Here is a 23,096-nt window from a genome sequence, read left to right as displayed (position 1 = left end):
TATCCCTCCCAGAGGACCAGACTGATGGCTGAGAAACTCCCTGCGGTAGCCTCTCCCGCAGACACCAGGCCCCATGCCCCGACTCCGTGTCCGAGGCCCCAGGGAGCACGCGCGAGCGCAGAGGGTCACTCTGCCCACCCGTGCCCGACGGGTGACAGGGTGCCCTGCTCCTACCTCCCGGCGCTCTTGACAAACCCGATGTCTGCCAGGACCCCCTGGCAGAGGTCACAGCGGAAGCACTCGGGGTGCCAGCTGTTGTTCATGGCTTTGATCACTCGGCCGATGATGAATTCCCCTGCGGAGAGGAGCACACGGGCTGCAGCGCAGCCTCCCCGCCCTCAGCCGCCCCTTTCCCCACGTGTGCGGCTCCCGCACAAAGCGCTACGTTAGAAAAGTGCTTCCGTGTCATCTGAGTCCTTGTTTTGGGTTCTGTAGCTGCCACACTTTCAGGCTGTCTATCACATCTCTGAATCTGCTTTTCCAGAGGAGGTACTGGGCTCTCCCTCTCCCGAAGGTCTTTTTGTTTTTTTCTGGTCATGGACACAGAAAACAGAAATCCACTGCACGTTTTCTTGTACCACGTACTTAATTTCTTCCTTCATTCAACCTTGTCAGCATGCTACTCGGTGCCCCCAGTCTCTCCTGCTGTGTGACACGCAGGCCACCCCTGCGCGTCTCAAGGTCCCCGCTGAGGCCGCCCGGGCTGCACTGACAGGGAAGAAAGGAATCCTACGGGGCATCGAACAGAAGTCCGGTGAGTCCTGGGCTTACGTTCACCCTACAGGCCCTGAGAAGCGTCATTAACATTACTGACGGGAAGAGGGCTGACAAAACACCGCACCTGCACGCTTTCCTTCCTATGAGCACGTGCTATGAGGTCGTTCTGAAGGAAACTTACTTTTCACCGTGCATTGGGCAGTGGAACTTACCACACTGGTGACAGCAGGGAGCAAAGAGCATCTGAAAGTCATGTTCACAGTACTTCCTTCCTTCAAACTGAAACAGAAAGTACCAGCGACTTGTAAATAGAAAACAATCCCGGGATGAATGGAATTTTTCTGCGGAGACTGTAGGAAAGAGGTTTCTGGACTAGAGCTCTGCCCAGAATCTGTAATCCTCCTGAGATATGTAAAGGCAGACACACTTTGGTACCTTCCTGGCACCTAGTGTGGGCACAGGAAAGACCCGCTGAGGCCAGAACTGATCCTCTGCCCCCAGAGAAGGGTGAGCTCCTCCCACAGACACCCCCCCGGAAAATGTGCACAGACGTACAAACCTCCCCCCACGTTGAAAATACGTACTTACGAACAGTAAATATGCTAGCATATTTTAAAAAAATAAACATTTTTAAATGGGGCCAAAACCCGTTTAAAAAAATATCCTTTTCCTACAGGTGGAAAATTTATCCTTCATTTCTCTCCTTGAATTGTTTTCCTTTCATTTCCCCCCAAAAGTTTTATGCTACAATACTTTTTCCACCAAGGTCTTTAACTGGTCATCCTACCATATTTCTCTGCAATTAAAATGTATTGTGAAACTTTAAAATTTGTTTTACTTTCCAAATCCATAACGCCCTAAAGGTTAACATTCTTCTTCTTCTGGATTGTCATTACAATGATTATTGGTATACAAATGATGAAAACATAGGTATGTTACGAATGTTACATTTTATTCACTATTTAATTATTTACATGAGAAGCAAACCCTAATGAGATGAGCAGGGCCACTCTTTACCCTCACCATTACTTCATGCTTCCATGGATGAAGATGACTGACCACTGGAAGACTCAGGGTTCAACATTAATTCTAGATTCATTTTCTATTTTGGGGGTTGCTTGTACCCTTTTCATGTAAATAAGTCATGGGAATTATATAATGCGTTCCTTTGAACCTCTGAGCTCCTTACAAGTTATTTGTCAAAATCACATATTGTTTGATTATCAAAATCCATGCTTAATGATGTTCCAGTTGTCAACTCAATCTCCTCAATTATGGAAATCAGCTGCAGATTTAGCTCATTCAATTTATTGACCATATCCCCTACAGCTTAACTGGCATCCGGGCAAAGCAGATTTATCTTGTGCCAGAAAAAGTCTTACTTCATTTTAAAACTCAAATGAATGAGCTCTGATACATTTAATGAGTCTATTTTTTTTTAAAATAAATTTATTTATTTATTTTTGGCTGTGTTGGGTCTTCGTTTCTGTGCGAGGGCTTTCTCTAGTTGCAGCGAGCGGGGCGGGGCGGGGGGGCACTCTTCATCGCGGTGCGCGGGCCTCTCACTGTCTCGGCCTCTCTTGTTGCGGAGCACAGGCTCCAGACGCGCAGGCTCAGTAGCCGTGGTTCACGGGCCCAGCCGCTCCGCGGCATGTGGGATCCTCCCAGACCAGGGCTCGAACCCGTGTCCCCTGCATCCACAGGCAGACTCTCAACCACTGCGCCACCAGGGAAGCCCAATGAGTCTATTTTTTAAAGTTACAAACAGAAGGTATTAACTCTATACACTATTACTCAATATTGCGTCGCAGTGCATTGTAACCTGTAGCCCAAAGCAGAAGTTATTTATAAGTGAGATGTGTTCCTTTCCTGAGCATATATTGTGTACATCCATAGAAATCTGATATCGAGCTTTCAGCAGTAAGTTTTTAAAGAAACGTAATATAAAAATGCAGAAATAACTGTACTTAGAAATGATCAACTTTTTACCTGCCACCTCGTCTTGCTCAGTGGAGGAAGGAGACTGAAACTGTCTCAATTTGCCACTTAAGTTTACTAGTGAAAGGCTGGGTAATGGTAACAAGGCGTCGTAAAGCCTTCAGAAGGATAGCGTTTTGTGGCTTGTGTGCACGCGCGAGTGGCAGTTTTAATTGATCAGTTTTTAAAATCAGTATTTTCGATGGAAATAACTCGATCAAAGATCTGTCACAGACTTTTGAGACCCATTAAAATCAAGTGTAAGGAGAAAAATAAAAGAAATGATCAGCAATGACTCTGCATTTAATGAAAAGAGAAAGACACATATTGCTTAAAAAAACAAAGCAAAAGGAGGCCAGCAGTTGGCATATACGCTGTATTTGTTAGTAGAAGACTGAAAAGCTTAGGGCCGGTTGTGGTTGGAGTAAGTCTTTAAAGCTGTGATTCATGCGGGCAGGACACGGTGGGGCTTAAGGACCCTGCCGTGGACGGACGCAGACGCAGCCCGGCTGGACCGCGACCTGCTCGGCCCGGTGAGCGGCACGCCTGCTCTGCTCGGCTCCCACCACGCCCGCCCTTCTGCAGCCTCTCTGCACGCCTCTCTCTGCCTTAAAACAATGAGTCCTTTTGAAATTAGGGGACGAGATTAGGGCAAAGTCCTAAAAGACCGTTGTCACGACGACTCCCCACATTCCCAGACCTGCCATACATCCGCATACAGAACACCCGATACGGCTCCTCAGCTGGGCTGCATCCTTAGCAAGAGAACACATAAGGCCGGGAAAGGTGGGTAGCCCTGTGGGTTTAGGGAGCCCCCCAAATCTCTTCTGATTGGGGTCCTAGAGCAATTTGTCAGAGTAGGATTTCACATCCCTTCCTTTCGTCAAGGGCGAGGACTAAGCGCTATCGGGAATACAAAAATATCATCAGGCAAACCGATTTTAGGATGAACAGTCCCTGAGACCAGAATCTGAGGGTCCAGAAATGGGCCCTTGAAGCCATCCCTATGGCAACCCCCCTGCATGCCCGGGGTGTGCTCCCCCAAATGAAGACTTCTGAAAAGGGAGAGCTTCTTTTGCTAGAGCGAGCTGCCTCTTTTCTAAGCACGTAGAAATGATCAGACACACTCTGGCTCGACTTCTGAGCGCAGGAGAAAGGCCGGAGGCTGATCCAAAGTAAAACTCTAGGGTGTGAAAAGAAGAAACGTCAGAACGCGTCAAGGTGGAAGAATCAAACTTCCAGGAATACTGTCTTTCTAGGTACAACCCAGAACTGGTTTATCATAGAACAAGTCTGTAGAATAAGAAAAATTAATGCTCCAAATTCGCAGCGTTTAACAAAATGCCAAAGAAGCCCGCGACCCGCCAGGATGGGGAGGGGACTCTGGCCAAGAGCAGCCCTGCTTTTATGGTTCTAAGTTTGGTCTGGAGTTCCGTGAAGATTCTCTTTGGGGGAAAAGAAGAATCCTGCCGCTTTAAAGAAAGCTCAGAATTGGAAACTGTGCTGATGGTCTCACCTCCAGCCACATGCAGATGTGAGAAGTCTTCCCAGGTTTCCTGCCCACCAGCCTTGCCCCCAGGGTCCAGCTTCCTGAGGAATCACTATTCCTTCCATATTAGAGGAAACCAGGGAAGTAACCTCTTTGTAAAGTCTTCCCACTAAATCACTCACCACAAATTGGACTTTCCTGTTATGCATTTGTGATGGGGGGGCGGGGGTCACATTGGGGGAATTCACACTAAGGAGAGAGAAAGGTGAGGTGTCCTGAGCCGAGCTGGGCAGGCTGCCTGGCCTCCCCCGCTCCATCCTGTCGGTAACTTTTCTGGAATCACGTCACTCTGGAACGCACTTTATTTCACAAACCATTTCCTTTGGGGAAAAATTAAGATAATCCTTTTGGAGGAAATCCCTGATGTCACAAAATGAGATTTAGGAAGTGGTGTCATGGCCACACACAGTGTCAGGGCCTGGAGGCCAAATGGGTGTTTCCCCCTGGAAATGGCATTTCATCAACCACCTGTGACTTGGCCGTTTTACAAACACCTCTCCACGTTATTGGAGAATGATGGGCAACACCGACAGCCCAGGAAGACAGGCTTCCCTCTCAAGATTTAACCGCAACACCAAAGTAAGGATCACGAATCACACGCAGTGTTTTGTTCTTATTTGATCACTGTCTTCCGATATGGATAAAGTTAAAAGATGGATAACTTTTGGGGGCTTCCCTGGTGGCGCGGTGGTTAAGAATCTGCCTGCCAATGCTGGGGACACAGGTTCAAGCCCTGGTCCAGGAAGATCCTACGTGCCGCGGAGCAACTAAGCCTGTGCACCACAACTACTGAGGCTGCGCTCTAGAGCCCTCGAGCCACAAGTACTGAAGCCCACGTGCCTAGAGCCCATGCTCCGCAACAAGAGAAGCCACTGTAATGAGAAGCCCGCGCACTGCAACGAAGAGTAGCCCCCGCTAGCCGCAACTAGAGAAAGCCCGTGTGCAGCAACAAAGACCCAACGCAGCCAAAATAAATAAATAAATAAATTTATATTTTAAAAAAAGGTGGATAACTTTCATGATCATTAGTAATTAAAAGTTATTTAAAATTAAAATGTAGAAGTAGACTCTTTTAAAAGAGAAAACTGAATTTCAGTTTGGGGAGCCGGTTCTAGTCACTACACAGAAAGTATGTCTTGGCTTCTGGTAAATGACGACGGTATTTTCATTACAGCTGAGTGATGAGCTGCCCAAGGATGCGCACAAGCACATCTCATTTTATCGTACTTCGCAGATAGTGTTTTCTACACACTGAAGGTTTGTGGCAACCCTGCTTCCCGCGAGCCTGCCGGCGCCATTTTTCCGACAGCATTAGTTTAAATTAAGGTGTGTATGTTGTTTTTCAGCCATTACGCCGCTGCAACTTAACAGACTACACACAGTGTGGCTACAACTTTCCTGCGTCTGGGAACCAAAACGTCCGTGCGGCTCGCCGTATTGCCGCACTCGCTTTGTTGGGTGCTCTGCACCCAAACCCACACCACCTGAGGTCTGCCTGTACTTATCTCCCTGGGCCAATTTACACAAGAAGGTGTATGCTTTCTTTAGGGTCTTTCTTAAGTGAGTTCTTTCTAGAAGTACCTTCTAAACACATTTTATGGCACAAGAATTCACTCTGACTGCAGTCAGATTCTTAGAGACGGACCACAGGGAGGTCTTGTTCTGTGCAGGGCTCTGCGTACACGGCCTGGGGAACGAGCCATTTAGAACCAACCTGCGGCCAGCACAGGGAAGTTCATTACCTACGGGAAGAGGTGTTAGTGCAGCAGGTCGCGGCCGAGGGTGGCTGTGCTCCCCAGGGGAAAGCCGGCAATGTGTGTAGGTACTTCCAGCTGTCACGACTGCGTATGTAAGGGGAGGCCAGGGACGTCTCTAACACCCTACGACACACGGGACGCCCCACAGCGACGGGCCATGCAGCACAGAGGGCCCGCAGTGCGGGGACGGGGACCCTGCTTGGAGCGAGTCCGGGGCCGGCTAACCGACGGCACTGCGCGCGCCGCCTGCTTCACCTCATCACCCGGTGCTGCCGCACGACATGGCCAGCAGACGCACAGCATGGGAAAGATAAGGCGACAGAGAGGGAACAGCGGACCATGGAAATAACAGAGCCTGCCTTTCTTCTCTGTTGCTCCCCTGGAATCTCTCTCCTGAGCCTTTGTCATAATTACGCATTTCAATAAAAAGATCTTAGATTGGAAAAGCGTACGTCAGGGAAAGAACACCGTATCGGATATTAGGGACCAAACTAGGTTCGCATCCCATTTATGTCACTCATCTGCTGTCAGCAAGCGCACTTCAGCCTCTCTGGGCCTCAAGGAAGAAAAGGCTTTCCGGGGTGTGGAGACCAATGTCTGCTCGGGGGCCGGCTCCCTGGAGCCCCGTAAGTGTGCCCTGGGTCTGACCTCCCTGCTCCGGCTTAGGGGCCAGAGAGCCTCATGAGACCTCAGCCGCCGCCCCACCCCCTCTCCCCCTGCTCCCCTCACCCTCTTCAGCACCCAGGGCAGCCCCACCCTCCGGCTGTGGGTCACTGGGTCCCCTCTTCCGCTCAGCCCCCCAAACTGTCCCCTGCCGTTCCCAGCCCGAAAGCCATTGCCCTTCACGGAAAGAGAGATTCTCGTTCCCATTGCACAGGTTTCTGTCGTAGGGAACGTGGGTTTCTGGGACACAGCAGGAGCTGGAAAAATGCGTCTGAGTGAATAACATGGTGTTCCCTGAGCTGTGTCTCGACACGCTGCGCCACAGGCTGGCCGGGAGCTTCCCTCCCAGGGGCACTGTTTCTATGGGAAAATGCTGTCGAGTTGGCCAACAACTGACTTACTAATGACCTTTAAAAACCACCGTTCCTTCCTCATGAATGGCCTGTAACACAGAAAAAGTTTAAAATCTGCTTGGTAGAAGGAGAAATCAAACAGTGGCCATCTCTGGGCATCCCATAACTCTATGTATACGTATCATCACATAGAGAGACACATGCAAACGCGTAAGGAGGTGATCACACACGTGCGCGCGCGCGCGCGCACACACACACACACACACACACACACACACACACACACACACACACACACTGTCGTCCTCGCTCACAGTTCGGGGTCATCCCTAGACCAGCACCCCCAAAGCAGACGTGAGAAGGGGGTTCCAGGACTGGTCAGAATGAACACAAGTGAGCGCGGGCCACGTGGTGACACCACAGAATCAGGGAGAACAAGTGTTGGGGAAGAAGAGGAGACACAGAGAAGAGCTGGATACGGAGGGGGTGCCCCCTTCCTCCCCAAACAAGAGCCCCTTTAGGACACAGGTGCTGGGAGTTGTGGGGCAAGAGGAAGCGGGCCGTGCTGGGGCGGGGCGGGGGGCACCTGAAGGGCCGGCGGGCGAGCCCCAGACACCCGCCAGCGTCACTGCCCAGGGCCACCCCTGCCCTCGCGCACGCCGCCCGCCCGCCAGTACCCACCTCATAGAAGAGGCCCTCGGGGAACTGCTGGAAGCACTGGGCGCACACGAAGCACTGCTCGTGGTACAGTTCGCCGTTGCTATTGACGATCTTCTCGGCGGGCGCGAAGCCTCCCCGGCAGCGCTCACAGCTGGCGTTGGCCAGGGCATTGGCCATGTTGCTGCAACACACAAGGGACATAGGTCACGGACGGCGGCCCTTCCCGGGAGCTCAGTCTGAGGCCACAACAATCGTATCTTGTCCATAAAGCCCACTTTCCCGCTTGCGACCCAAGGTCTCAACCCCACCCAGCGTCCGGGGTGCAGACCCTCTGGTTCGCCGACATTCCTGAGTCCCCTGCCAAATGCCCACGCTGCACCCACGCCGCCTTCCAGGAGGCAGCGATGCAGGGGGCACCGAGAGCCGCCTCAGGGCTGAGCCGACAGCCTGGCCAGTGGCCTCATTAAGTCCCCCTCACGCGGGTCCGGACGCGCTGAAGGCCCGGCCAGACGCAGGCCCCCTCGCACCCGCCGTGAGGGCCTGCCGAACGCAGCTTCAGTGGCTCTACAACCCGCCAAACGCCTTAGCCCTATAATCCAACTGGGAAGACAAACGTTGAACACTAATATTACAAAATGTATCTTAAAAGCACAGAATTGTCCACTCTGAAGATCATTTTACAGATGGTGAAGTGCAGGTCCAGAGACCAACGAGCCCAACCCTTGCAAAGCTGTCCAGCTCGCAGGAGACACAGGCCCAGAATCCAGGTCCCCCGCCCACGAGTCACAACCAGATGATGGCATCAGGTCAAATGCTCGAGAGGACGTGAGAGGATCCTCTACGAGACCCCGGCTGGTGAGTCCGGGCCGGGGTCCCCCTGGACCCCAGCACACGCGGGTGCTGCCAGTAAAGGCCCACGTCCCACCCAACCCTGTGCAGCCTGGAGGAAAAGTATACAGTCAAGCCCGTGACCAGACCACTGCTTACTCTGAATCTCACATAAAGGAACGGCCTCCAGGTGGGAAGGTCCCCAGGCAGAGCAGGCACTGGCCCAGCCAGCTTCGTGGTTTGCAAGTTTATTTTCAGATATCCAGACCCCACTCAGAGCGCACGCTCTGCTCTGTGGCCGGCCCTGGGGCAGCTTCTGTCCACCCAGACACCCTGTCAGCCCACCTGGGGAAGTCATCGCCGACGAACCTTCCCAGCCCCCCAGGCGGCAGGTGGGCGGGGGTCCATCCCACAGGCAGACGGGCTGCCCCGTCCCATCACAGCCTACATCTCGCTGCTTCCTTAGCAAGGTTGGAGCGGCGCACGCTTCACCCCCCTCTACCCCAGCGGAAGACAACCCCGCCCTCTTCCTCCAAAGCTCTCACCCAGCAGTATCCTGCCCTGTGGTATTCACACTCCACCAGAAGCGCCTGTTCACAACCCCACACCAAGCAAAACTCAATCAAAGCCACCAGAAGAGGAAGGAAGGGAGGCAGCCCCACTGCTTGTGGCAAACCTGACCTGAGTCTCATGCTCAATTAACTTTTCTACTTGTCACTGCAGAGTTACTGGGATCAGGGAGAAAAGCCCATCAATTCCCTTCGTCACCTGGCTTTGCCATAAGCCAGACGAACAGCGGTAGTTTTATCAAAGCTCTGGAAAGGCTTGTTGCCCCCTTCTCCAAAGTGGGGGCCAGCATCCACAGGCATCCGTCGACGAGGTGTGCTCAGCCCACAGCTGCCCCCATGGGCCTAGGACCATTTTGAGGACGAAGTAAGAAAAAGCACATAAAACCACTTTGGAAACCAGAAGATGCTACTCAAATAGGAAGCATTATTGTTACTTTAAAACTTTCTCAGAAGAGTCACCAAATTCTCAACGATTTTAGTAGAACCCCAGGAGACCTACAAAAGAAGAAATCCTGGAACATCCTGACTCATGATTTCCTAGATCAGTGACCCTCGCCGGGTGGAAATGTCCTCCCTTTTCCCACATCTCTGTGGGAGGCCACATTTTCTTTATAAACTTCATGTGAAACAACATATTGCAGAAGGATGAATGCAGGTGAAACAGTTTTACCAAGACAGACATTAATGAGATTTGCAAAAATGTAATACAATGCCACTCTTCCCCCCAAGTTTTCTCATTTTGGAAACAATTTTCATAAAAACGTAATGAATATTAATATGTATTAATATTATTAATGTGCGATGAGCTTATTGTTATTTTAAATGAACTAGTAAATACTTAAATTTTTCTCAGTTTTATTTTCTAATACAGTAAATGCTGATAAAACAAAAGCTATTTGGAGACCTCAATGTTGCTTTAAGAATGTAAACGGGTCCCAAGATCAAAATGTTTATCAATGACCTATTTATACTCATTACACTATAGACCATTTACATTCAAGTTCAAATACTCAAAGAGTTAGAAAATAGACACATTATACAAACAACCTTTCCCCACACACAGGAAAAATAAAGTAGTTTTAGAGATAAAGTAATATGTATTTTTGAAGAAGTACTCATTTTAATAACAAGCAGGAAAAGAAACAGAACATTAGAGGAAACTTCCAGGAAAACAACCAACCAACCAATAGTCTCACCCACCTACTCAACTGTTCACACTATTTCCCTTTCTCTCTTGTCTCTGACCCTCTGGCACTGTGTATTTTTTTAATGGGTGTATTTAGCACAGTTTTAGGTTTACAGCAAAACTGAGCGGAAGATACGGAGAGTTCCCATACACCCCCGACCCTGCAGGCACAGTGTCCCCGATGGCCAACATCCCATGGATGGAAAACTGACACACACATTCTTTCCACAGTGACTGTCACAGTTAACACAGATGATACAAGCTACTTATTAAAAGTCAGGGATGATAGAGCTGTCACTTGGTTAGTTATAATTAATAGGCTAATTTTTCAAAAAAGGATTTCCACGTCGGGAAACGTAAACCTTGGGGAACAGAAAAGCCTTCGTAACTGTCTGGTCAGAATTGCTTTGGCCGACCTGCTTCCACACATCAGCTGCACACAGAAAACCTGACTTCCTCGAGCTTTCCCTTGTTCAAGTGCCTCGTTTATCAAAGCGTGCAAAGCAAAACCTCGAGCATTGAAGTGCAGAAATGTAAACCCTAAAAGCGTCGTGACAGTTTATGAAGTATTTTGGTTACAGTGTAATTATAATTGCCCAATTAGTCTTAAACAGAGCTCCTCAGGAGTTGTAAAGAGAAGCAACATCTGTTGCAAAAGCGCAGGGAAAGGATGGGTGGAAACAGAGAATCAGGCCGTTAAATGCTCCTTCTGGCTAATGAGGCCCTGGAGGCCCCAGGCACCCCCAGCTCCCAACAGGGAGACCTCAGCGCTGCACGGGCAGCGAGAAGGCAGCGCTCTCCTCCTCCGTTTCTGCATTTCATCCTGGACGCCCGCTCCACCCCGGAAGGCCCCACTGAAGGTGGGGTGATGTCAAAGCCCAAGGCAGGGAACCCGAGCCCCAGGAGAGGGCTGGGAGGGGCACTCACGATTTGATGTAGAAGTCACAAAACTCCTTGTAGACCCTGACGTCGCTGTGCCTGCGCTGCAGCCTGGACACGGCCCTCTCATCCTGGCCGCATGGCGCCCGGTGTTCCCCGTTACAGGCCGCCGGGGATACCTCCTCGCCCTCCGGGATGGCAGCGGGGCGCGGGCCTGGGAGTGCCATCGCGGAGCGGAACGGGGGACTGGACGGGTCAGGACGGAGGCACGGACACCCAGGCGGCGTCCCGGTCACTCCCCTCTCCGCTCCCACACGTCAGCGGCTCCAGGGTCGCACCGGCCCTTTCACATTAAGAGCTCCGGGCAAGGCAGTTGTGCCCGAGACGGTGTGGATTCGCTGAGCGTCTGGAAGCTCCAGGAACTTTCCCCGCACACACGGGACCAGCTGTGTGGCAGCCCGGCCGCCCTCAGGGGGGAGGGAACAGCTGTGCAGGGGGTGCAGGCATGAACCCTGCTCTGTGACTCTGGCGCAGTGACAGCTCAGTCCCAGGCTCAGCAGGGGAAGAGCCGGCGTCCAGTTACAACTCCTTCCGTTGGGCCCCAGCTGAGCCTGTAACCAAGGCAGCCAGTCCTTCTGGGTCTTTATCATGGATAGAAGATAAAGGATAAAGGATGCGCTGCAGGCTCGCTGTGCTCCTTGCACACCACCGTCGGCTCCAGTGCACCAGGGTCGGCAGTGAAGTGATGAGGACACGTGTCCTGGGGCAGTGAAAGGGGCCCAATCTCTCCAAACCGACCTCCTGGCACCCTTGTGCCTCCCACCAGACCAAGGGGAACAGGTGGGAATCTAACAAATACGACAGACTAGTGAACACAACGAAAAGCAAGCAGACTCACAGATGCAGAGAACAGACTAGTGGTTTCCAGTGGGGAGAGGGAAGGGGGGAGGGGAGGCGGGGGCAGGGGGTTAAGAGACACAGACTACTACGTATAAAATGAAAAAGCTACAAGGCTATACCGCACAGCACAGGGAATACAGCCAATATCTTCTAATAACTATAAATGGAGCATAACCTTTAAAAATGGCGACTCACTATCTTGTACACCTGTAACTTAAACAATATTGTACAACTAAACTTCAATTTTAAAACGTCAAGAAAATAATTTTTTAAAAATTAAAAAAAATTTAAACCTACATGGTTATATAAGATGCTGAAATTATATTTAGTGGGTTTTTTTTTTCAAAAAAAATATTTAGCGCTCTAATCAATCAAAAAGAAAAAAAGAAAACCTAGGGAGCAGGTGAAAGGCACACTGACTGACAGAGCAGGTCACACGAGAGACAGAAGGGCCATGAAATCATCAGCAAACAGACAAAATGCGTCTGAGACGTCGGCAGCATGACGGCTAGAACTGTAAACAGCGTTCCTAGGTGCTCACTGTCGTGTACCCAGGAGGTACAGGTGGGGAAACCGGGGCACAAAGAGGCTGGATAACCAGTAAGTAGGTGGTGGAGTCGAGATTTAAACCCAGGTGGTCTGATCCCACAGACGAGATGCTAACTCTCTGTGGGAAAACGGTTACACGTAATTACTGGGGAGCAAAACAGGTTATCTAGAAAGGCTGGGTAGTGCATACAAAATGGGGCTAGAGGCAGAAAATGAGACATGCTCTCCTCACTCTGAACCCTAAGGATCTCAGGGTACAGGTCAGAATGGTCCCAGCCCAGAGCCTGCAGGGGATGGAGCAAGAGGCTCGCCATCTTTAAACAGGAAAGAAACAGCCTCATGGTTAAAAAATGTTTGTTTACAGTGACCGTGTGGAATAGAGAGGGAAGGAGACAGCTGGTGTGGAGAGACACACAGACACACACACACTCAGACACACACAGACACACACTGACACACAGACACGCAGACACACACTGACACACAAGACACACACAGATACACTGACACACACAGACACAAAGATGCGTGACAGATACTTGTTGGTGAGGGAAAGGGGCTAATCACCCATCTACCTGCTCTGGGAAACCATGACAATCAGCTGCTGTTGGCACATCTGAAAACGTAACCAATTATCTCATTCCCCCCATAACGACTAGTCCCATCTCTACTAGACAGGAAAGCAGGACTGCGGAGAAGCTGATGGTTCCTGAACACACGACGCAATGAAGTCTCTCATCCAGCAAGGAATTAATGTGAAGGACCTGCAATCACACTTTAAACTTTTTATTTTGACATAATTATAGTCACAGGAAGTTACAAAGATTGTACAGAGAAGACCTTTGTACCCTTCACACAGCTTCCCAGTGACTACATCTTACGTACAATCAAAACCAGGACTCTGACGCCAGCGCGATGTGTGTACAGGTCTGTGTCACCTCGTCACACCTTGTAGATTCGTGTAACCGCCACCCCCATCCAGACCTGGGGCTTTTCCATCCCCACAAAGACCTCTCTCACGTCCCCTCTGATGGTCACACCCACCCTCCAGCAACACACTAGTCTGTTTTCCATCCACGTAACTGTAACTTAGAGAATGTTTTTGCTGTGGACTGAATCTCTGTGTCCCCAGAATTCATACTGACAGCCTAATCCCAAGGCAACGGGATCTGGAGATGGCCCTGTGGGGTGTCAGCAGGGTCGAATGAGGTCATGAGGGAGGGGCGTTAATCCCCCAGGATGGGGTCAGAGACACCCAGGCGAGAAGACAGCTAGAGACAGCCGCCCACCAGCCAGGACGTGGGCCCTCAGCAGACAGGATCCGCTGGAGCCTTGATCTTGAGTTTCCCAGGCCCTGGAACCTTGAGAAACAAACCCTTCCTTAAGCCATGCAGCTATGGCATTTTTGTTACAGCAACCCGAGCTGACTGAGACAGCTGCGTCGAGGGAATCACGCAGCCTGTGACCAACTGAGACTGGCCTTTTCCACTCAGCAAATGCCCGTGAAACCCACCAAGTTGCCACATATGTGGACTGCCTGTTCTTTTCACTGCTGAGTAGTAAGTACTGTGTGGTGTGCACACACCACAGCTTGTTTACCCATCAGCCACTGGAGGACACTTCAGCAGCTTCCGGTTTGGGGCTGTTGTGAATCCCGCTGTGGGTAAGTTTCTGGGTGAATATAAGGTTTAATTTCTCTGGGGTAAGTGCTCTAGGGCGAGACTGCTGGGTTGTGTGAGAAGGGTGCGTTTAGTTCTTTGAGAGCTGCCAAGCTGTTTATTCTAGAGTGGTTGCACCGCTGCACATGCCCACCAGCAAAGCGTGAGAGGTTCAATTCCTCCACACCATCGCCAGCATTCGGGGTTATCATTACTCATTTTAGCTGTTCTAATAGGTGTGCAGTCCCAATTTTATTATGCACATGTATCAAGTTCACATATACGCAGATAAGTACAAAAAGGAAGTCAGAAATGTCACTCCACCACATAATCGTACTGACAGAAGGGAAAAAGAGTAAATACATGTTATTTGGGAAAAAAATTCAAATGCTACAGAGATGTACAGAATGAACAGTAAGGGGTCTTACTGTTTACTTTGTGTTTGTCCTACTAATCTCAACTGTGCCTTTGATGAACTGAAGCGCTCACTAAAGAATGACGTGATCCTTGATCACCAAGGCTGAGAGTTGAGGTCGCGATTAGGGCAAATCTGGTGTGTCGTGCTTTGTTGCCCCAGCACCCCGAATGCAGCCAGGCTCGCCAATCTCTCCACGGACAGAGCTGCCAGAGGCTGTGCCTGGACAGGAAACACGTCCCGACCCTCCTCTCCACCAGCTACTAACTGTTCCACACCCTCCACGAGGTCCTTCTTCTCAGACTGTGCTGGAAACTTAGTAAAGCGTCCCTCTGCTCTTGAAGCTCTGCTGTTTCGGGAACATTGTGTGAAGGTGAAGCAGGAGGAGACCCTCCTTTTTCCCGGTTTCCTCTCCTTCCAGCTGGAACCGTGCCGACGAGGGCGCGCAGTCGCCCCAGAGAGACCGACCTGCCACCGGAGTCCAAGCCCCAGGTGCCCTCTGCCCATCAGCACAAGGGCACCGCGGCCGACGCGTAGGGTAGACGACACTCCGTCTGCTTACACTTCTGCCGCCTCTCATTCTTTCCTCCTTTCATTTTTTTAATCACCGAGGTGTGGCCTAACTGGGAGCTGGGTTGGGGGCAGGCTGAGGTTTGAAGGGAGGAGCTGGAAGAGCCGTGGGCCCTTCATCACACATCTGCCCCTACCGGCCTCGTCCCAGGAGCTGGTTCTCGCAGAGAAGCTCTCAGGGCAGAGGGGAGTCCCTGGGCCGTCCACGCGCCCCTCATGCTCAAACAACACAGGAGCGAGAGGCGAGGCTGCAGCGCCGCCGGCTGACGGGGAGGGGTGGACGGACGGTCGCTCGGCCCCAAGGGCGTCCCGGGGTGGGGGGCAGGCGCCCGGCCTCGGCAGTCCTCCTGCTGGGGTCTCAGCTTCTTAAAAGGTAACTGCTCAAGTAACTTCCCTACATCACACGTGTCACATCTGAACATACGGAACTTCTGCTACGTGCTCACGATTCTGCAGACCTAACTGGTACGTAAGAGGCGCCCGCTCAGCACACAGGCGCGTCCACGTGTGGCAGGAGCTGCCCGGGGATGCCCGTGCTCCCTCCACTGCTCACGCAGGTGACGAGCGCCTTTCTCCCCGGGCCCTGGAGCCGAGGGCAGAGCCGTGACTACGTGGCATCCACCGGTCAGGGCACCACACGCCCAAAGGGTTGCCCAGGACAGTCGGCTGGTCCCTCACGTCCCCATCCAGCCATGCGGAGGAGTGGAGCTCAAAGGCGCGTGTAATTTCTCCAAGAGGGCAAGGGGTAATCTGAGGCCAAATGAACACCATCGCTCAGTTTTCAGAGCCAGGCACTCTGTTACTTTTAACCATTTTTGGCACTTAATAATGTCACCCTTAGAAATGCAAACAATCCTTTTAGACTGTGATCGTAACCATGAGAAAAACATTCATCTGAACTCTCTTGACTGAAATCACTACGGGCCATACAGCGCAGCAGAACAGCCCTTGAAGCAGGTGGGAAGCTGTTTTATAAAATATCCCAAAGCCATTGTTTTCTGAACAGTGGGCCTGTAAGGTGGTTTCCTGGCTCCTGGGCTCCCAAAGCTTCTTCCCGAGAGTTTCCAACAGCGGCTCAGGCCTCCTCTTCACCAAGGCTGACCTGGATCTCCGGGGGATGCCCCAGGACAGGCCTGGACCCCAGACGTCCATCCAGAGTGGAGAGACTTCTTGTATGCTGGGCAGTGGCTCAGTCCTTTAGGGCCACTGAAACCAAACACCACCGACCAGGTGGCTTATACACAACAGAAATTCACGTCTCACGGTCCTGGTGGCTGGAAGCCCGAGACCAAGGCACCAGCGCGGCCGTGTGGGGTGAGGACTCTCCTGTTCCCCTGGGTCCTGGCCGGCACCTCCTCGCTGAGCCCACACACAGCGCAGGGGCAGGGGCCCTGTGCGTCCCGTTCATGAGACCTTCACCCCGCCCCCCGACCTCATCCCCTCTTTTTTTAATTTTTTTTGCGGTACGCGGGCCTCTCACTGCTGTGGCCCCTCCCGTTGCGGAGCACAGGCTCTGGACGCGCAGGCTCAGTGGCCATGGCTCACGGGCCCAGCCGCTCCGCGGCATGTGGGATCTTCCCGGACCGGGGCACGAACCCATGTCCCCTGCATCGGCAGGCGGACTCTCAACCACTGCGCCACCAGGGAAGCCCCTCATCCCCTCTTAACACCACATCGCGGGTTAGGACTTGTGTACATGAATTGAGCGGGTGCGCAAACATTCAGACCAGAGCAGGCAGGATCTGGGACCCTGGCTGAGTGTGCCTGACTGCGTGTAAGATGCCAAACCACACGCAGCACATCTGCTGTTGAGCTGACCACTCCCGTGTCCTGCACCGAAGGCTTCAAGTCCATCAATCCAGCTAACGCCATGATTTCAGCCAGAACAAATTCCGCCCCTGGGGAAACACCCTGCCCAAGGCAAACAACCTGCTCAGAGGCGGCAGACCAAGAAAGGGCAGCTACTTCCACCAGCTCAGACACTGAGTGTAAGCCCGAGCATGGCTGGCAAAGTCAAAAACGCAACTTTTTAATAACTGGTACCTTTTAAATTCAAATTCCCTCAAACAGCAACAACTGAATTACATGCATCACTACCAAATATTTCAGCTACGTTTTTAAAAATATTTTCATTGGAGTATCGCTGATTTACAACGTTGTGTTAGTTTCAGGGGTACAGCAAAGTGAATCAGTTATACATATACATAGATCCACTGGTTTTTAGATTCTTTTCCCATATAGGTCATTACAAAGTACTGAGTAGAGTTTGCTGTGCTCTACAGTAGGTCCTCATCTACGTGGCTGAACATGTTGACCGACTGCCTGTAAAAAGCCGGCCCTGACACAGGAAACGTGTTGTTAATGCTGCCCCCGCCACACAGGCAGAGTCGCTCTGTGGATGTGACCCCAGAGCCTGGCAGGAGCTTCTCCAACCTCTATCCACAGGAACCCGGGGCGTTCGGAGTGTGGGGATGGCAAACCAGCTATTTTCACTGTTTCTCTATTTCACTCAAACGGAAAACCTACTCTGATTTTCCTCTCCTATTAAAACAAAACAATCGTGACATGCAGTAAAGATACTGGTGCTGGAAAGGTCCTTCTCACATCCCTGTCCAGCACAAATGCCCCGTTCCCTCCAACAGACGGGAGGGACAGGGCACTGCTGCTACCATGACGTCTGCCCCATCCGTTAAACTGTTCCCAGATCCTGGCTGCAGAGAAGAAAATCATGCACCGCGACAGGCCAGAGTGAAGAGACTCGGCTGCACGCCTCCTCCAACCAAGTGGAAATGAGGGAGCTGCACACCTGTCACCTGCTGTGCAGGCCCAGCCGGGGAAGCAGGGGGACGGGGAAGCGTGGAAGGCGTCTCCACACACGGAGGTCTGGGGAAGTCACTCTGGCTTATACACAAGTTAACTCAAACTTTATGCCCGTGTGTGGCCTATCGAGCGTACGCCGTATATCTGCTTTCATTATTAAAGAAAAGTGCACGGTGACCAGAAGTGAAGAACGTCCTTGTTAATAGAAAGATGAAACGCCTCCCTTCCTGGGACGACAGCGCTGGTCCTCCTCGGACAGTAAGCCTCCCTCCCCAGGGGCCAAGGCCACGCTGACTCACTGCGTGTGTGCTGGTCTGTTGTTTTTAAACCTTGAAGGAAAGCATCCCTGGCTTGTTTAATGTTCTTTGTTCTGATGAAATATAAAACTGTGCTGAAAACCCTGCTTCTCCAGAGCAGCTCCTTAGAGTTACCTGAGAGGCTGTCTTCCGGGCTAGAGTCCTCTCAGTTTGGCTCAGAAAAACGCCCCAAACTCTTTTCTATTCCTATTCTAGATTGTTTATTGATTATTTCCATCGACGGGAGCAAAAGGCAAAATCTTTAATAGCAGAAAACTGGCGAATGATGTGTGCGGCGGGCAGCCCCGCGTGCAGGCACATGGGGCACCGGGACAGGAGGGCCCGACTGCACGGCTTGCGGGGTGGGCTGGGCTCCCCGACCCCGTCGGCCCAAACACGGTGCAGCTTGTTACAGAAAGTGTACAAGAGGCAGAGAAGACTCACCATGTTCCTGCCACACACGGAGGTCTGGGGAAGCCTCTATGTCTTTATATGAAGAAGGACTTTACTTCTGGTCAGTGTGCACTTCTCTTTAATAACTAAAGCAGGTGTACGGCGTATGCCTGATAGGCCACAAACAGGCGTAAAACTTGAGTTGACTCGTGGATAAGCAGAGGGACGTCCCCAGGCCTCCGTGTGTGCAGACAGCCTAATGATACCCGATCCCTTTTCCTGTGAAGATCCGCACACACTCGAGAGGGCTGCTGCCACATGGGTGTTTACAACCGCCTTTACTGGTGACGATCAAATATTCCCGGCACTGAGGACACCATCCAAGAGGACAGGGACACTCCAGGCCCTTTCTCCCGAGCCTTCCGGAGCTTCCAGCCCTCTGAGGCCCGCCCAGCGCTCAGATCCTCCTGTGAAACTTCTCTGACATTCCGCCTGTGCTGACCGGTGGCCCGGGAGCCGTGGGACTTGGGAAGATCTAACCCTGCTCCACCCTGCAGAGGGACTGGCGCCGCACGGACACACTCCGCCACCGGCCCCATCGTGCTCCCCCCATCTCCCAACAGCTGGACCAGCCCTGTGTGAAGTCACAGGGGACGGGATGGGCCAGCAGGTGGGCAGACTGCCGCCCTCCCCCGGGACTGCATGACTCCATCTAAGGGTCTCACTCACCACCTCAGCCTGGTTTCATCCCCTCAGTAAAGGAACTGCCCCCACGCCCCGAACTGTCATCACGGCTGGAATCTGGAACTGGGCTCCCAGGTTCCCTCCCACTGGGTCCCCACGGTCACTCAGACAAGCAGGGTTTGGTCAGCTTGAAGAACATGCTCAGAATTCCTCTTACAGGCTGGGCCGTTTTCTCTGCGTGTTTAGCCGTCTCCGTGGGAAAACGCCCCTGGAGCAGCCCTCCACTCTCGGGTCACTTCTCCCCGGCACTCATACTGTGATCCACAAACACACCGTCTCACCCCGAAACATCCTTTTTAAGGGATCTATCGTGTCCTGACCAAAAGAGACAAACTTGAGAGGGTCTCGTATTTCAAACACAAAAGGGCAGCATTTTTAGCAGGAGTGCGGACTCCAGAGAAAGCCCGGTTTGCGCGGAAAGCCCTGCAGTGTGTCCACGAGCCCTTTTGCGCCCATGGTGGCCACCCGCGCCACTTGCTTTCTGGCTCTCCGTTAGGTCCTTATTTTAGTTCTGCCTCAGCCAGGGCGGCTCCCTGAAAGCTGACCTTCAGCAGACCTTGGGGGGAGGAAGCCAGCCCAGTTATCTCGTGACCATGAGCTAATTGTGAGGTCTGCCCTCCTCAAGGAAAAAAACCGTGAGAATTTCAGGACAAAGGACAGAAAGAAACATTTCATTCAAGTGAAAACAACCCTTTCAAATCTTAATCTTCCCGTCTCACTGCTTTTCTTTTAAACAAAGAACATGTTTTCATGTATGTTTTAGCACATTAAGCAACATTTGAAAAATATAGGACAAGATAAAGTGCGGGAACTGAAAAATGGGTTTTTTTTGATAACTTTAAAAAGCTTTCTTGGGCTTCCCTGGTGGCGCAGTGGTTGGGAGTCCGCCTGCCGATGCGGGGGACACGGTTCGTGCCCCGGTCCGGGAAGATCCCCCATGCCGCGGAGCGGCTGGGCCCGTGAGCCATGGCCACTGAGCCTGCGCGTCCGGAGCCTGTGCTCCGCAACGGGAGAGGCCGCAGCAGTGGGAGGCCCGCGTACCACAAAAAAAAAAAAAAAGCTTTCCTTCCTTTCATTCACTTCACATTTCACGAGGTGTGCACGGCAAGGCCGGACCTGTTTCAGCTGCCGAGCCTTAGATGCCCCCGCGGGACCGTCGGAGGATGTGAGGGGCCGAACAGTGATGCCCGGCACCGGCTGGCGTCTCTCCGTGGGCCCATGTGTGTCCCGCGTGTCCCCCTCTTCTGGTCCGCCTGGCACCCCTCCCCGCACTGGGTGAACTGGGTTTCTGAACGCCGTTCGGCAGGCTGAGGGAGAAAGCTCTCGGCCAGTCCCCTGGCTTTTCTCAGGGGCAGGGAGTCTGCGTATCTGCAGGAGCGGTGGTCACGCCCGACCCGACCCGACCTCAGGCAGGCCCGCCGGCCCCTCAGCAGCATCACTCGGGTCTCTGCTCTGACCCGGTCCGGGCGCTAGGCCAGGCGGACATCCCACCGGCCGCCTCCCGGCTCCCTCTGCGGGCTCCGATCCTGCCCCTTCTTCCCGGCCCTGGGCCCCCAGCCCCGCGCCCAGTGGGCTCCCCCCTGCAGCCCCTCTTCCCAAGCCCGTTAGAGTTAGGAACTTCATTGTTGCAGTGAACCTTCCTCCTTCTAATCACTGTGTGGGTTTCTCGTCCTGATTGGACCCAGATCGACGCACGAGGCCATGCTCAGACCCCAGGGCCCGGATCCAGTAACAGGCACGGGGCTCACTCAGCAGCTGGAAACACCCACACCTACAGGCAGGGTGGTGGGTCACGTGATAAAATCGCTGGGGGTCCAGGTCAGCTCCCACCCGTGCCCTCCTCTCCCACCCTGCGCCGTGTTTGTCCTGCCCCCTTCCCTCCCGCCTCAGCCACAACCCTCCCAGGAAGGTGTGGAAGGAAAGGTCTGTGCAGGGGAAGCTCCGGAGCTCAGGGCAGCGCCTGCGCTGCGTCTTTCACATTTAAGTACTTAAATGATATAAAAGCAACCTTAAGCCTTCCTGACTGTGGGGCTCCAATTCTCCCATAAATGGAGCTGATGGGGCGGGGCGGGGGGGCGCGGTTTCCGTGCAGGAGGCCACGTGCACCTGCCCCGTCCCGGGTCCACACCAAGCACGGCAAAGCACAAACCAGAACAATCTGTCGTGGCATAAAGGAGAGCAAAAATGCCATCAGAACTAGCCTGGTCCAGGTCACACGACTAAGCCGGGAAAATAGCAAGAACAAAATAATCGAGTTTTCAAAGAGCTCAGTCTACTAAGAAAGTCCATCAAGAGACGAATACTGAGAATAGTGCACACAAACGAATAGAACCACGTGGACTGAGTAACAGAGCGGCGAACCCTCCAGTGATGAGTCTGCGAGGCTGCACCGCACGTGGACTTGGTTCTATTAAGAGCTCTCCACAGAGGAGAATACTCTAAACCATGGAGACAAAGGACCAGGATTATTTCAAGGAACAGTTTTCTCCTTTCAGATACAGAAAAGAATTCTGTATTCAAAGGATAAAATTTAAAAACCCACCAAAGCAATTACTAAGGGTAAGATCCTGGCAAAAGTGAAGGGATAGAAAAACAAGAACAGCTCACAAGGACAAAATCCACACCTGATGCTGCCATCGCGGTAAAAACACTGAGTCAGACCTTCAGCACGGAGTGGGGCGGGGACGGGGCATCACCTGTGCGGTCACCACCTGGGCACAGGCCGGAAGACAACAGCGTGAAGCCTCAGGGGCCAACGTCCACGTTTCCTCACCCAGAAGGCAGTCTGCACACTCGCTGTGCAGGTGTAGATGGTGCCCAGGTGAACTGCTTACTCAGGAGACCTGCACGAGCCAGGTTACCTTCCCTCCCCCATCTGACGTTCCCCATGGACTTGGATGCTTGAGCACTGGTCCTGAGCCCCGAGGCTGCATCCGGGCTCACGCACCTACCTGGGCTCAAGCACCTGGGCTCATGCACAGCTCTGGAAGCTCCTCTTCGGCCTGACTCGGTTTCTCTGGACCACCCGCGTTCCCCTGACACCCTCACAGCTGAGGAAGAGGCCACAGGCTCTGCTGCAGCCTGACCACCCTTCCCCTCATCCTGCGCCCTGAGGTCGGGCCCCGCCCATCCAGGAGCAGACTGTCCAGAACCATGGACCCTGAGCCCCTGGAGCTCCCTCCTGGTCCTGCAGGCCCAAGACCCTGGCTCCAGCACCTCACCGCCAACAAGGCATCTTTAGGGACAGAAGCAGCTTAGGCAGCAGCACCGAGCTCCAGCCGGGACGCTTCGGTCCAGCTCCGGGACCTCGGCCAGGGTGCCTGCTGGGGGGTCTCCCAGCCTCCCGCCCCCCCTGAGCCCGGCTCTTCCATCTGCCCATTTCTGTCAATTCTGTGAGCAATCTGAACTCTTTCCAATAAAATTCTTTCCTGCCCCAGCCAGCCGGAGCCTGCTGCTGTCACTGCCCCCTACCAGAACCAAGACTGATGAGGTGACGTGGGCCAGTGACGGGGGGGGGGGGTGTCAAACTCTGTCTGGGCTGCGAGGGCTTGGCTGAGAAGAGACCAAAGTCACAGCGTTTGAGGGACCGTCTATCACCGAGGGCAGGGGGAAA

At 52.7% G+C, this 23,096-nt stretch overlaps 1 protein-coding gene across 7 annotated transcripts in view; it reads right to left on the bottom strand.

The window, feature by feature from the left end:
* LIMS1 (LIM zinc finger domain containing 1) overlaps window positions 1-23,096 on the bottom strand; it is a gene marked incomplete at its 5' end in the record, with an annotated part of 94,992 nt that overhangs the window by 9,321 nt on the left and 62,575 nt on the right. For 4 of the 7 annotated variants that reach the window (XM_082672820.1, XM_082672821.1, XM_082672822.1 and 1 more), the window contains 3 exons: window positions 175-295; window positions 930-996; window positions 7,698-7,857. In XM_082672820.1, the coding sequence (XP_082528946.1) occupies window positions 175-295; window positions 930-996; window positions 7,698-7,857 (348 nt within the window). Of the gene's footprint in view, window positions 1-174; window positions 296-929; window positions 997-7,697; window positions 7,858-11,186; window positions 11,527-23,096 lie in introns of those variants that run through there. The other 3 variants (XM_082672816.1, XM_082672817.1, XM_082672818.1) reach the window with 1 other exon arrangement.

Source organism: Grampus griseus (assembly GCF_964374135.1).
Source record: "Grampus griseus genome assembly, chromosome: 15".
Taxonomy (NCBI): Eukaryota; Metazoa; Chordata; class Mammalia; order Artiodactyla; family Delphinidae; genus Grampus; species Grampus griseus.
The sequence above is the reverse complement of the archived record's forward strand: the minus strand, read 5'-3'. Positions and strand labels throughout refer to the sequence as shown.